The sequence below is a fragment of the Aotus nancymaae genome, unplaced genomic scaffold (assembly GCF_030222135.1).
Source record: "Aotus nancymaae isolate 86718 unplaced genomic scaffold, 86718_ANA_hifiasm-v0.15.2.pri h1tg000007l, whole genome shotgun sequence".
NCBI classification, from domain to species: Eukaryota; Metazoa; Chordata; class Mammalia; order Primates; family Aotidae; genus Aotus; species Aotus nancymaae.
In genome coordinates, this window is record NW_026988418.1 from 28,533,869 (window position 1) to 28,549,368 (window position 15,500).

General features: G+C 38.7%; 1 protein-coding gene across 8 annotated transcripts in view; it reads left to right on the forward strand.

The window, feature by feature from the left end:
* Window positions 1–15,500, forward strand: part of DNAJC6 (DnaJ heat shock protein family (Hsp40) member C6) — a 169,468-nt gene that overhangs the window by 18,408 nt on the left and 135,560 nt on the right. For 2 of the 8 annotated variants that reach the window (XM_021667684.2, XM_021667683.2), the window contains exons 1-2: window positions 436–470; window positions 7,050–7,185. The exons of 3 other annotated variants lie outside the window; for them this stretch is intronic. Coding sequence is in view for 3 of the 5 variants with exons in the window: in XM_021667683.2 (XP_021523358.1) it covers window positions 7,128–7,185 (58 nt within the window). In the remaining 2 variants the exon portion in view is untranslated. Of the gene's footprint in view, window positions 1–435; window positions 471–7,049; window positions 7,186–15,500 lie in introns of those variants that run through there. 3 more of the 8 variants (XM_012442725.3, XM_012442723.3, XM_012442722.3) reach the window with 2 other exon arrangements.

Below are 15,500 nucleotides of genomic sequence, written 5' to 3' on the forward strand. Positions count from 1 at the left end.
AGTTTGAGACAAGCCTGGCCAACATGGTGAAACTGTGTCTTTACTAAAAATACAAAAAAAAAAAAAAAAAAAAAAAAAAATTAGCTGGGCGTGATGGTGTACGCCTGTAATCCTAGCTACTTGGGAGGCCGAGGCGGGAGGATTGCTTGAACCTGGGAGGTGGAGGTTGCAGTGAGCCAAGATCATACCAGTGCACACTCCAGCCTGGTTGACAGAGCAAGACTCCATCTCAATGAGAAGAAGAAGAAATTAAATAGAATTGATTTTATATGTTACCTTATTTCAGTGACCTTGCTAAATTCACTTAATTTAAATAGTTTTTAGATTTTGAGAGGTTTACTATTTAGACAGTTTATTTTTCTGTAAATAATGACAGTTTTATTTCTTCTTTCCAATCCTTATACTTTTTCTCCTTTGTCTTATTGCACTAACTAGGATCTCTCTTACAATGTTGAATAGAAGCAGTGATGGTGAGTATTCTTATCTTGTTATTGATCTTAGGGGAAAGCTATCACATTTTCACCATTAAGTACAACATTTGATGTGGGATTTATATGGACACTTAAAAATTAGATTAACTAAGTTACCTTCTATTCCTACTGTGCTAAGTTTTATCATGAATCAGTTCTCGGTTTTATCAAATATTTTTCTGTTTTATATGGATCATATGATTACTGTATTTTATTCTGTTAATATGGTGAATTTCAATGATTCTTGAGTGTTAAACCAACTTTGCATTTTGAGAACAAACAACTTGGTTGTGATACCTTTTTATATATTGCTGGATTTGACTTGCTAATATTTTCTTGAGGATTATCTTTGTCCATGAGAGAGATTAACCTGTAATTTCCTTTTGCTGTGGTACCCTTGCCACGTTTTGGCCTCAAGGATATGTTGATCTTATAAAATGAATCAGGAAGTATTCCCTGTTTCTCTATTCCCTGGAAGAGTTTTGTGAAATTAGAATTATTCTTTAAATGTCTAGAAAAATTCATTGGGAAAAATTCATTGGTGAAGCCATTTGGGCCTGGAAATTTTGTTCTTGGAAGGTTTTAAAATATGGATTCAATTGTTTGCTTGTTTATTTATTTATTTACTTTACTTTTGTAAAGATGAGATCTCACTTTGTTACCCAGGCTGATCTTGAACTCCTGGCCTCAAGGATCCTGCTGCCTTGGCCTCCCAAAAGTGTTGGGTTTACAGGCGTGAGCCACCCTACCTGGCTTCAGTTGTTTTAATAGTGTATATATTCAGATTTCCTATTTTTGTGTGTGTTTTAATAAATTATGTTTTTTTAGGAATTTGTCCATTTCATCTAAATTTCCGTGTAAGGCTTTCCTCATATTCTCTTATGATATTTAAAATGTTTTTAGGTGGTGTGGTCTGGTCTGTGTTTTTTATTCCTGATAGTGGCACATTTCTATTTATTGTCCTGGTAGTTCTCATTTATTTTGATGCAATATTGTCAAGGTCTTATAAATTTTTGTAGTCTCTGTAATCTTTTACTTGGTTAATTTTTTGTATTATACGTTTATTTTTCATTTCATGAATTCCTGCTTTCATCTTTATTATTACCTCTTATACTCTTTGGCTATAACTTATGAATTATTTTTTAGTTTTTTGAGATGGAAGTTTGTATCTTGGATTTTCAACTTTTCTTTTAAAAAGTACTTTTGTTTAAGGCTTCACATTAATATCCTTTAAGCTATACATATAATATTCTTTAAGTATAGATTTTGTGTCCACCTGCAAGTATTGTTATGTCATATTTTTATTATTTACTTTAAAATATTTTATGCTTTTCTTTTTGATTGATTTTTTTTGACCCACGAGGTAATGTAAAACATAGTTTAAAATTTTTAAACAGTTGGGGAGTTTCTAGTTCTGTTTTTGCCGTTGATTTCTAGCTTGCTTTCATTGTAGTCAGAGAATATATTTTGGATGATTTAGAAACATTTTAGACTTGCTTTGTGGCCCTTCATATGGTCAACTTTTATATTTATATGTTATATGTATACTTAAAAGAATGTGCATGCTAAGATTGTTTGGTTCCATGTTCTGTATATGTCAATTATTTCAACTTGTTAATCCTGAAGTATGGATCTTCTGTATCCTCACTGATTTTTCTTTTTCTCATTCTATTGGTTCCTGAGAGAGGGGAAACTCTTCCATTGTGATTTTAGATTTCCTTATTTTTCCTTTTATATTTGCCAATTTTTGCTTTACTTAACTTTGTGGCTCTGTTATTAGGTGCATACCATATACAGTTATAGTTGTTATATCTTCATTGTGAAATGTCTTTCCTTATCTTGAGCAATACTCCTTTCCTTAAAATCTACCTTTTTGATATTAATGTAGGTATACCAACTTTCTTTGGGTTAATAGATACATGGTAGATCTTTTCCTATTTTTATACTTTACTTTTATTATTATTATTATTATTATTATTATTTTTGAGATGGAGTCTCTGTCACCCAGGCTGGAGTACAGTGGCACAATCTCAGTTCACTGCAACTTCTGCCTCCTGGGTTCAAGTGATTCTCCTTCCTCAGCCTCCTGAGTAGCTGGGACTACAGGTGCATGTCATCACACCTGGCTAATTTTTGTATTTTTAGTAGAGATGGGATTTTGCCATGTCGGCTAGGCTGGTCTTGAACTCCTGACCTAAGGTGATCCACTTGTGTCGGCCTCCCAAAGTGCTGGGATTACAGGCGTGAGCCACTGTGCCTGGCCTATACTTTACCTTTTCTATGTCCATATATGTAATCTGTATCTTTTATAAGCAGCCATAGTGAGTTTTAAAAAATTTAGTCTGACAATATGGTCTTTAGTTTGAGTATTGAAACCATTTAATATAATTATTGATATGTTAAACGCTGTAGCTACCATGTTAATCTTTGTTTCTTGTGTCCCATTTGTTTTATATACCACTTTATTTTAGATTAATCAAGCATTATTTTTAACTTTCCCCTTTCCCTCTCTACTAACATTGATAGATATTTGTTTTCATTTTACTTTTCTTTCTGTGTGTGTGTGTGTGTGTGTGTGTGTCTGCGCAAGTGATTACCCTAGTGCTACTTTTACTTAATCATGTTTCAGACAATGTTAGGATCTTAGAGCACTTTAACTCCATTTATCCTATCTTCTCCCTCACCCCACCTTCTGTCTTTTGTGTTATTATATTTTGTTTTAATTATACTTTATTAAACCCCCATAGGACACTAAAACTATTGTTTTGTGGAATCAATATTCGTTTAAATTTACCCACATATTTACCCTATTCATTGCTTTTCATTTCTTTCTGATTTTTTTTGTGTGTTCCCTCTGAAATCTTTGCCTTTTGCATGAAAAAACTCCCTTTAGGATTTCTTGTAGTGCATATATGCTAGAAAGAAATATTCTCAGTTTTTTATCATCTGGAAATGAATTGATTTTGTCTTTGCTTTTGAAGGACTATTTGACTAGGTGCAAAGAATTCTGGGGAAGCAGATGTTCCCCCAGCACTTTAAAAAATGTTATTCCATTGTCTTCTGGTTTTCATCTTTTCTTGGAAAAGTTGGCTGTCAGTCAGTCTTATGTTGCTATTTGGTATTGCATCTTTTTTCTTTGGCTGCTGTTAAGACTTTTCTCAATTTATTTGGTTTTCAACATGTGTCCCAGGTGTGGTTTTCCTTGTATTTATCCTGCTTGGAGTTTTCAGTTCTTCTTGAATCTGTGTGGCTTGAGTTTTTTTGTAATTCTCATGCCATTACCTCTCCAAACAGTGTTTTGTTCCTTTCTCTCTTTCTGGTACCCTCGGTACCTTATGTTAGAACTTTTTACCCTGCCCCATATATTCCTTTTTATATTTTCTGTATACTTAGCCCTTTTCTTTCTTTTTTAGTTTTGTTATTTTTTTGCTGGCCTATCTTAGAGCTTACTGGCTTTCTCTGCTGTGTCTAACTTGTTGTTACAGAACCATTAATTTCTTAATTTCATTTTTTATTTTTCAGTTCCAGAGTTTCTATTAGATTCTTTTTTTTTTTTTTTTTTTTGAGACAGAGTCTTGCTCTGTTGCCCAGGCTGGAGTGCAGTTGTGTGATCCTGGCTCACTGCAACCTTCACCTCCTGGGTTCAAGCAATCTTTAGCCTCCTGAGTAGCTGAGTAGCTGGGACTACAGGCATGCACCACCACGCCTGCCTAATTTTTGTATTTTTAGTAGAGATGGGATTTCACCATGTTGGCCAGGCTGGTCTTGAACTCCTGGCCTCAAGTGATCTGCTCGCCTTGGCCTCCCAAAGTGCTGGGATTATAGGCATGAGCCACCATGCCCAGCCTTTATTAGATTCTTTTACAAAATAGATTCTTCACCTTGCAATCTGTTTTCTCAAATATATAAATCACAGTCATCTTAAAAACTTTGCTTAGTAACTTCAATGTGTGGGCCATTTGTGAGTCTTTTTATTTCTTCTGTTTTTCCTCTTGGATATCTTTCTTCATATGCCTGGCAATTTTTTATTATATGTCCAGTATTGTGTATGAAAATGCTCTGGATGACATCATCTACCTATTGAGAGTATTTGTCCTATTCCTTGTCAGAAGTAGACCAGAGATCACTTTAATCCAATCAGGCACTCAGTCCAATTAAGGCTGTTTTGCAGAATTTTAAGGTTTGGTCTACTTCTGGTTCTCTCAATCCTAGGCCTCTAGGGGAACTGATTGAGAGTCTGAGATGTCTCTCACCAGCCCTTCCTCTTGACAGGTTCTAAACACTAATTTTTGTCTCCCTAATACTGTGAATTTGCTGAAAACTCTACTCAGCAAAATGTTCATTGTACTTTTCATTTGCTTTCTCTTTGTCTTAACCTCTTCCTCTGGGCAGCTAGCTGAGTCAGGAATATCTCAAGGAGAAAATCCTTGTCAGGCTGTGAGTTACTCTAGGATGTGCCTTTTCAGTCCTAAACTCCACTTTTAATCCCTGCAGCCCTTGAAACTCTCTAAAGTTCTGCAGGCCTCTCTGTGTCTTAGCAGCTGGCTTTTTAGCTTCTTATGCCATGCTAAGAGTTGGCAAATATCCTAAGTAGGAAAATGGGCTTGCAGAAAGCCAGGCTTACCTCGGTGAGCATCCCCTCTCTCCAAGATCTGGCTCCTCAAATCCTGGCTGATTAGTAGCTTTCCTATTACTTCACATAGATGTTTTAAAATTTTATCTGTTTTTCTAATTTCTCTCATCAGAACCAGTCTGCTACAACCTACTCTATTAAAGATGGAAGTTAAACATGTCTGTTTTTGTGTGTTTTTTTAAATGGACTATGTTAAAAAATAAAAATTGCAGGCCAAAAACAATGCCATTTTAAACAGATAAATTTAATAAAGAATATATGTTGATTTTTACTCTTTCTTGCTTATTAAAAGCTTGTCAGTACCTTTTTTCATATGTGCTCTGAAATTCTTACAAATATGTGTTGTTTTGTTCCAGAGAATATGTGTACTAAAACACTTCATAATTTTTCTGAGTCTGGTCCTCCATTCAAATATTTAATACTTTTGTGATTTTATGATTTGTAATTGTCAACTTTCACCTCCCAATTCAACATGATCTAAAATTTACAAAATAATTTGAATGATTGAGCTTCCAAAAGTTTTAGAAAACTTGATCTTGTAACTTTTATTCTAAAGCTTAGTTGAGAGGAAGAGTACCGATTCCTGCCTTTAAGGGTACTGCTTCACTTTCGGGGCAAAAAAGCAGTTTTCAAAGGGGGACTTGACATAAACAGCATGCAGGGGAGGGAGGGAGCCAGTGGGGGTCTCAGTGACTCGCTTTGGTGCTTTCTCTGCCAGGTGGTTGAGCTGGAGCCCTCTCAGGCAGAACTGGGTTGCAAGGCGGCCAGTATCTTGAGATACTCTCCAGGTGTGAGCAAGTTTCGTCACGGGCATGCTTTAGGTTTTAATTTGTTATGTCTTGAGGCAGTCTCCTGGTCTAATAGACTTCTGGCTCTGGAGTTTCTAAGTAAGCACACAGATAGGCTTGCCCTGTAGGGAGTGTCTGGTGAAGGGAAGGTAAAGGTTATAATTGCATTTCTAAAGAGCTAAGTAGGAAGTGAGGAACAAGGGAAAAGGAGGAAAGAGAAAAGAAAAAATATTTTTTAAAAAAGTAATTCTTTCTCTTAGAAAAAGGTGGGTACTTGGTTACAGTCTAAACCCTTTACCGTGGCTGAATTAGGTATTTTTTCAGCCCCCTTCCCAGATTGTGCACTATGTTTAATGCTGTCATTCTCATGTGCTTCATGTCACTGCCAATGTGCTCAGCCTCTCGAATGCAAGCTCCATTCATTTCATTCATCTCATATTTTTGATCACTTATGTGCTCAGGTCTTTTTCAAATCAATACTATGGTAATTCTAGGAAATGGTCAGGGAAATTAAATAAGTCAATTCACGTGACGTTGCTCTGAAAGGCTACACAGTGATTGGAATTGTGGAAATGTTTTTCACATTTCTCCAAATTTTCTTTCAAAATCAGTCAAACAAACTGACACTTATTTTTCAGTCTTTTCAGATATGTTCCCCCACTCCAACTCTAGTACTTGAAAATGTACGAAGTAAGAGGGCTTTGGGATGCCGGAAATAGTCTGTTATTTAATCTGGCTGCTGGTTTTTAAACCAGTGTGTGAAAATTCCTGAAGCTCAACACATGGTTTGCTCACGTTTCAGTCTGTCTGTTATACTTTAATAAAGAAAATGAACTTTTTACTGATAGATTAACAAAAATAGTGCCAAAGAGAAAGAATGCTTGAGAACCATTAATCAAGTTCAGCCTCTTTGGGTTATGGATGAGGAAACTGAAGCTTGGGAAGGAAAATTACCTGGGGGTTGGGGGAATGTCTCATAACCAGGACTGGTACTCAGGCCTTCTGACTTTCCTAACCAGTTGATCAGGAAAGGGGTGAGGAAGACTCTAGCATGTGCTAACATTGGAGCTGGGTGACATTCTCAGAACCCGGAAGCATCCTGCCAGTCAGCACTTCACTCCCTACTCTTTCTGCCCTCCTCCATCCCCTTCCCTTCAGCAGTTTAAAAGCAGACACTTTTATCTCCTGCAAATCTGGAGATGCTTGTTTCTTCACCTAAGAATCATTTGACTACATATGCTGAGAAAAAAAGGGAAATTCGTGCCTGTGAAATCTAACAAGAGCCCAGCACAAGGTATGTTTGATCCTCTTTTAAAGCCATTTTTAGTTTGGTGCTGTGTGGTTTAAATTTAGAATAACATTTTTACAACTTTGGGGGAGGGGAGATGGTGGTGGAGTGCGGAGATTGAACCCAGCTGTGACTCCTGCTGCTGTGAGATAAATGGGAAAATGGGAAAATCTGGGACCTAGTGTTAAAAGGAGAGGGCTCTTTAGAGAAGCAGCTGCAGGGAAGGGGACTTGCCTTAATTGGGTTGGGGGTAGGGTTAAGGCCAAGAAACAGTGGGAACTGTCTCTTCCCCCTCCTGCCCTGTGGGATTTGACCTTCTCTTCCCCCTCCTGCCCTGTGGGATTTGACCTTCTCTTCCCCCTCCTGCCCTGTGGGATTTGACCTACTGAAAACAGAGTGAAGTCTATTTCTTATTGGTTTGGAAATACAGAATTTAATATTAAAATATATGTTAAACATTTTAATCAATATTAATATGTTAACATTAATAGTTATGTTAAATCAAAATATTAAAATATACATCTAAATATATATACACACATACATGCACGTGTGTGCATGTCTGCACGCATGCACGCGCATACACACACACACACACACACAGAGCTTGGAATTGGTAGTGTCATCCTGGCTTCATTTTACATCCTCAAAGGCTAGATGTTGGGTTTCCAGCATGCTGTTAATTCTGCTTGGAATACATTCTCTCCTGTTTGCTTGGCTCAGTTTTACTCCTCTTTCCAGTAGCAGCTTCCTCTGACTCTAGGTCTCCTTCCCACTCCCTGCCCCGTAACATGTTTCCAGAGCATCCTGTGTTTTCCATTTTGTGTCACTTCCTGTATTTTTAATTATTAGATGAAGTTTGGGCACAGCATACGTTCTTAATACGTAGAGGAAAGAAGAGAAGGCAAGGAGACAGGGATGATAAAAGAACGCTACCCTTGGATCGCTCCTCTTAAACTTAGCAAGATAGACAAGTTGTTTAACTTCTCTGAGACTCAGTTTCTTCACATTCAAAATGAAAATAGTAATACCTAACTCATAAGTTTGTTGTGAGATTAGAAATAATATATTAAAGGCATCTAGCATGATGTCTAACACATAGTAGGTACTCAGTATTAACACAATTTAAAAGGTATGTGTACTCTCAAAAGGAAATTATGAAAATTCAGAAAAGCACAGAGAAAGTCTGTAAAAACATTCATTATCCCATCTCTTAGAGATAATTGCTGTTAAATTGAACGGATTCCCTTTCTGTGTATATCTTTATATATCTGTATAATGTACTTTACTTAGTTCAGATTATTTATATATATGTTTTTTCACTTAATTTGACTGTCCAAACACTCTCCACATTTTTAGTATCTATAAAATGCTGCTATATTATATTTCATAATATTAACTGGGTCTTCAGTTATTAAAAGAAGATTTAGAAACTGATACTTGATCCATTCAAACTCTACTTTTACCTGGACAATAGGTTTATGTGTTAGGAGGATAATTCACTTTCCCAGGTAAGCAAATGATGTAGTGGACAAGGTACAAATGATCTCCCTCCATTTCTTCCTCTCTCTCTTTCAATCTTTTTGGCTTATTTCCATGGATAGGAGAGTTATTTTGATTTTTAAAGTAATGAGGCAACTAAGTGAAATGAAAAATCCATTGACCTGGAAGTTAGGAGGCCTGAAATTTTCCTCCTTACAGTCCAGTGACTGACTCACTTTGAGGCAGTCATTTCATTTTTTTGGTCTAATTTTTCCCATTTGTAAGAATGAGAGAAGTGGGTTTTATTAGAGAGATTTTCAGATTGGGCTTTTCTGAGTAAGTGTTAGAGTTCTGTGAAGATGTTTTCTCATATTGGGTAGATTTCTTCTCAAGGGAAAATTACATGGCTAAAAAAAATTAAGTTTCAAGTTTCAAATTTTATTTTATTTTTTAGATAGGGTCTCGCTCTGTCACTCAGGCTGGAGTGCAGTGGTGTAATCTCACTGCAACCTCTGCTTCCGGGGTTCAGGCAATTCTCATGCCTCAGCCTCCCAAGTAGGTGGGACTACAGGCACACACCACTACACTGGCTAAGTTTTAGTAGGGAAAGGGTTTCACCATGTTGGTCAGACTGGTCTCAAACCCCTGAACTCAAGTGATCTACCCGCCTTGGCCTCCCAAAGTGTTGGGATTACAGGCCTGAGCCACCATGCCTGGCTCAAGTTTCAAATTTTAAATGAAATCTCAGTGTACTTTTTCCTTTTAAAAATTAATATATAATTCACATACCATAAAATTCACCTTTTAAAAGTGTACAACAACTCAGTGGTTTTTGGTATGTTCATAAGGTTGTACAGTTATCACTGCTATCTAATTCCATACACTTTCATGGAATCCATTAATAGTGACTTGCCTTTTCCTCCGTCCCCCAGTTCCCAGCAACCACAAATCTGTATCTCTGAATTTGCCTATTTTAGACATTTCATGTAAATGGAATTATAATATGTGGTCTCTTGTGTCTGGCTGCCTTCACTTAGCATAATGTGTTTAAAGTTTATGCATGTTGTACCCTAAGTCCTTCATTTCTTTTTTTCCATTTCTTTTAATGTTTTTATTTTATTTGATTTTTATTTATTTATTTATTTATTTAGAGACAGAGTCTGGCTCTGTCACCGGTGCTGGAGTACAGTGGCAGGAACATGGCTCACTGCAGCCTTGACCTTCTGGGCTCAAGCTATCCTTTTGTCTCTTTTGTCTCAGCCTCCCATGTAGCTGGGACCACAGGTGCATGCTACCATGCCCGGCTAATTCTTTTATTTTTTTGTAGAGACAAAGCCTTACTTTTGCCCAGGCTGGTCTCGAACTCTTGGGCTCAAGTGATCCTCCTGTGTTGGCCCCGAAAAGTTACAGGCCTCAGCCATCATACCTGGCACCATTCCTTTTTTTCAGGGTTTTAGAAAAAAGCCTTTTTTTTCTTAAAAAAAAAAAAGTTTTGTCAGACTATTAGAATTCCTGTAGCAGTGGTTGTTGAGATGCAAAAACAGTTTCAGTATTTCAGGCTTTTATTTTATTTATTTATTTATTTATTTTGAGACAGAGTCTTGTTCCATCGCCAGGCACCAGGCTGGAGTGCAGTGGTGTGATGTCAGCTCACTGCAACCTCTGCCTCCTGGGTTCAAGCAATTCTCCTGCCTCAGCCTCCCGAGTAGCTGGGATTACAGGCACGTGCCACCATGCCCAGCTAATTTTTGTATTTTTAGTAGAGACGAGGTTTCACTATGTTGGCCAGGATGGTCTCGATCTCTTGACCTTGTGATCCACCCACCTCGGCCTCCCAAAGTGCTGGGATTACAGGCGTGAGCCACCGTGCTCGGCCCAGGCTTTTAAATAAAAGGCTCTATTTAGTTCATGTGAAAACTTTTAAAGCTCTTCCCTTCCCCGTTAAAGCCAAGAGTCTAATACTGATTTCCAGTTTTGTTTTCCTCCTCTGGGATTAGGGGAGAGGATTAGGGCCAGACTTTCATTGAATAAAGGTAGTTGAGGCTGGGGTTAGGCCTTTTTCAGAGGAAAATCAAGGAATTAACATGTCACCAGAAGGAGGAGGGATGAATGGTGAGTGGATTGGGCTCACCATAGTGGGATGGGTTTTATCTGCTGCGATATTGGTGCAAAATCCTTTCCTCTTATGTGTCTACTGGTGTTCCTAAGAAAGTATAGGGAAGTTACCTGCAGTTTGTAGGGAATGAGCTATTTACTCATGCATGAACTGTGTTCTCTAGTTAGTAAGAGATTGAAAAGAACATGTCAGAGTCCTTTCCAAATTATGAACTCCTTGAGGTCAGAGACTGTGTCTTGTCACAATTATACCTCCAGTGTTTGGTATGGAACTGGCATACATGAGTCATTCAATGGATATTTCTGAGATTACTTGGTTCGTTTTCTTGTTGACTTAAAAAAAATCTTTTTATTTTGAAATAATCATAGATTTGTCAGAGAGATTCCACAGAAATGTACAACGATATCCCATGCATCCTTCATCCTCTAGCCTCCCTGAATGTCCACATCTTATACCACTATAGTACAATATCAAAGCCAAGACACTGACATTTGCACAATCCATAGAACTTATTACAGTTTCACCAGTCACACATGTACTAGTTTATGTGTACGTTTATGTGTGTAGCTCTATGCTATGTACTATGTGACTATATGTAACCTTAACTAATGACCACCATGATCAAGATGCTCAAATATCACCATACACGCCTTTACGTTACCCCTTATGGCCACCAGTTTTTCCAGTCCTTAACCCTTGGCAATTTAGTCTGTTCTCCATCTTTATAATTACACTATTTCATGATTTTTTCCAGAAATGAAATTATAAAGGCATCCCCGAGATTGCCTTTTTTCACTCAGCATAATTTTCTTGAGTTGCATCCAAGTTGTTGTGTGTACCAACAGTCCATTCCTTTTTACTGCTGAGTAGTATTCCCTAAAATGGATAGAGCATAATTTGTTAAAATATTTATCCACCGAAAGACATTTGGGTGTTTTCCAGTTCTTAGCTATTAGGAATAGAGCTGCTGTGAACATCTGTGTACAAGTTCCTGCGTGAAAGTAAGTCTTGATTTTTTTGGGATGAAAGCCCAAGAGTGCAATTGCTGGATTGTATGGTAAGTCCATTTTCAATTTTCAAAGTAAGTGCCAAGTTATTTTCCAGAGGGGACATACCATTTTAAATTCCAACCATTATTGTATGAGTGATCCAGTTTCTCCATATCCTTGCCAGCATTTGATATAGTCACTATTTTTCTTTTTCGCGTTTATGATGGGTATGTAGTGATACATTGACTTTTTGCCCCTCCTCCTACTAAACAAACATGTTAAGTTTTCAGTTCAGCTTCCCAACTCTCAATGGCTTGGTCTCTGATTCCCATAGGCCTCTATGCTTCTGACCTCCTCCTACCTCCATGACCTTGACCTGAATTCTCTTTCCTCTCTCCCCAGTCTGGGTCCTAGTGTCCCCTTTTTATCTTAGAACCCCTTCATCTCAGGCCTGCCGTCTTCCCAGTGCCTGGGGAGAGTCACAAAAGTGCTCTTCACTGCTGCCAGACCTCTGATGTCACAGCTCCTGGGCAGTCCTTCCCTTTACCCCAGTGACGTCACCCTCCCATTTCTGACAGACTCTGCTCCATACAATGAGGTCTCTCAGAGAGGACCTTACCACCTCTCAACAAGAATGAGACTGTCCAGCCTGAAGTCCCTCAGCATCTCCTTTCTCCATCTCTGCCTTTCTGTTTTCTCGGGAAAGCCAACTACTCATGTGTGCCTGTGTTCCCAGAGAGCCTTCAGCCCCCCAGGGTAGGGATTTATCAGAGGAGTCTGTTTTGAGACTTCCCTTCATATGTTCTCCTTTTCCTCAGAGTGTCCTTAATGGAACACTCACACCTCTCTTCTAGTACTGAGTCTGTTGAATCAGAATCTCTGGAGCTTTGCAGGGCGGAGAGTCTCTTTTCTGTTTTTATCAGTCTCCTCAAGGCCTCCAATGGGTAGTCAGATTCAGAGACAGCTGCCTCAGGGACTCTCTGGGTCCCTCTTCTCACTTGCCCCTCAATAGTGTTTTCCCCTAACTTTGGAGAACCAAATTATTTTTTTCTAGACTCCCCGTTTTTTTTTTTTTTTTTTGGAGACAGAGTTTTGCTCTTTTTGCCCATGCTGGAGTACCGTGGCGCCATCTTGTCTCACTGCAACCTCCACCTTCCGGGTTCAAGTGCTTCTCCTGCCTCAGCCTCCCAAGTAGATGGAATTACAGGCGCCCACCACGACTCCTGGCTTATTTTGTATTTTTTTTTTTTTTTTTTTTTTTTTGAGACGGAGTTTCGCTCTTGTTACCCAGGCTGGAGTGCAATGGCGGGATCTCGGCTCACCGCAACCTCCGCCTCCTGGGTTCAGGCAATTCTTCCTGCCTCAGCCTCCTGAGTAGTTGGGATTACAGGCACGCGCCACCGTGCCCAGCTAATTTTCTGTATTTTTAATAGAGACGGAGTTTCACCATGTTGATCAGGCTGTCCTTGAACCCCTGACCTCAGTTGATCCACCCGCCTCGTTCTCCCAAAGTGCTGAGATTACAGGTGTGAGCCACCGCATCTGGCCAACTCACTGGTTTTAATTCTATGGTTTTTCATCTGGATCCTGCATTTCTGCCCAGCTCCTTTAAATTGGTAATAATAATTGTAATTATCAGGTTGCTTTGGTTTTGTAGTCTTATTGGTTCCTGCTTTGCAGTGTCATCAGTTTCATCTTTACAAACTCTGATGCTCTAACTTTCCTGCATAAGCAGCAGCAGTTGCTCTTGTTTCATTGCACAGAGGTAGGGGTGTTCTCAATATGACCACCATCTGGTTTCCCAGCCTAGGCTCCCACAAACCTCCTGTACATGATTTATGTGACCACTGAAATGCCTGGTGTACAATTGCTTAGACCATGTTCTTTTTGGATTTTGTTATTTGGCCTCATTTTATTGCCCCTGTCTTAGAAGTATATCTTCTAATTCAGTCTTTGGTCAACTGAAATTTATTCTTTGTCAAAGACCCTTTTCCAAGAATTTATTCCCTGTAGCCTTTTATGAATTGCTGCCTGAACTAGATGTTTGGTTCTAACAATATTTATTGCACATGATGCCAAGCACTATTCTGAGTCATGGTCATATAAGGTGATGACCTTATATGGAAATGTATAAGGTGATGATCATAAGAAAATGATCCTTGCCTCCCCCGGTGTTCGCAACCATTTTTCCGTTCTCTAATCTTCCACAGCTTTCTCTCCCCCCATTATGATTTTTTTTTTCCATTTTTGGCTGTATTTTAGGTTTTTTGTTTTGTTTTTTGAGAAAGAGTTTCATTCTGCTACCCAGGCTGGAGTGCAGTGGCGTGATCTCTGCTCTGTGTAGCCCCTGCCTCCTGGGTTCAAGTGATTCTTGTGCCTCAGCCTCCCACATAGCTGGAATTACAGGCGTGTCCCACCACACTGGCTAATTTTTGTATTTTTCCCTTAACAAAATGGGGTTTCATTACGTTGGCCAGGCTGGTCTTAAACTCCTGGCCCCAAGTGATCTGCCCACCTGGCCTCCCAAAGTGCTGGGATTAAAGATGTGAGCCACCATGCCCTGCTTTATTTTAGGTTTTTGAGGGGAGATAATTTGTCAAATCCAGGGTCCAGCACTCTGCCTACCACAGAAGTTGATGTGCAGAATATGTTTATGGAATAATTTAACATATCCCTCTACCCTGCTACTCCCCTGCCCCAGCAACTTGGAAGATCAATGAACATGTGCTGAATTAACCTGACTCTTACTGTGTGTACATATTTTGGTTGTATGAGTCTTCTCTCATACAGCTAAAACCTAACTTTCGTTAATTAGGATTCAGCATTAGCCATTTGAATAGCAGAATTCTAAGTTATGTAGAACAGTAGTTATCCTTTTTTCTTTTTCTTTTTGAGATAGGATTTTTCTCTGTCATCCAGGCTGAAGTGCAATGGTGTGATCACGGCTCACTGTAATCTTGACCACTGTGGCTCAATTCATCCTCCCACCTAAGCCTCCCGAGTAGTTGGGACTACGGACATGCACTACCATGCCTGGCTAATTTTTTAATATTTTGTAGAGACAGGGTTTCATTTTGTTGGCCAGGCTGGTCTCAAACTGCTGAGCTTCAGCAATCCTCCTGCTTCGGCCCTGCAAGTGTTGGAACTACAGGCATGAGCCACTGCACCTGGCCAGTTATCCCTTTTTGTTTGTTTGTTTTCTGTTTATCTACAGATCACTTTTTAGGGCTGAAAAGCCCATGTGCAGAAAACTACAACAGAAAAGATGGGAAGAGTGTGTTAGTGTGTTGGTTTTGATGTAACTCTAGTGAGATGATGAATGTAAATTTAAAATCTTAAATATATGAAATAGGTTATTAATACATTCAAGAAACAATAAAATTGCGGCTTGTTTATCTTTTACCATGTGCTAGAATTGTGCTAAGTGCTTAGCATACATTAGCTCATTTAAACCTAGCACTAATCCTGAGAGGTATGTTCATTTTATTGATGAAGGCCTTGAGGATCAGAATTGTGAAATAACCTGCTAAAATCAGACAGCTAATAGGTAGTGTATCCGGGATTCCAATATAGGTTTCTTTGATCCCACAACCCATGTTTTCTATGCTGTTTTGCCTCTCTAGATAAAAGCAGAAACTCTCACATTGCAAGAGTTATGCTTACCTAAAGTGTATATTTTGAAAGTTATTAAACTTTTACTGGCCCATATGAAAATGCCTAAGTCAACAAGTGAG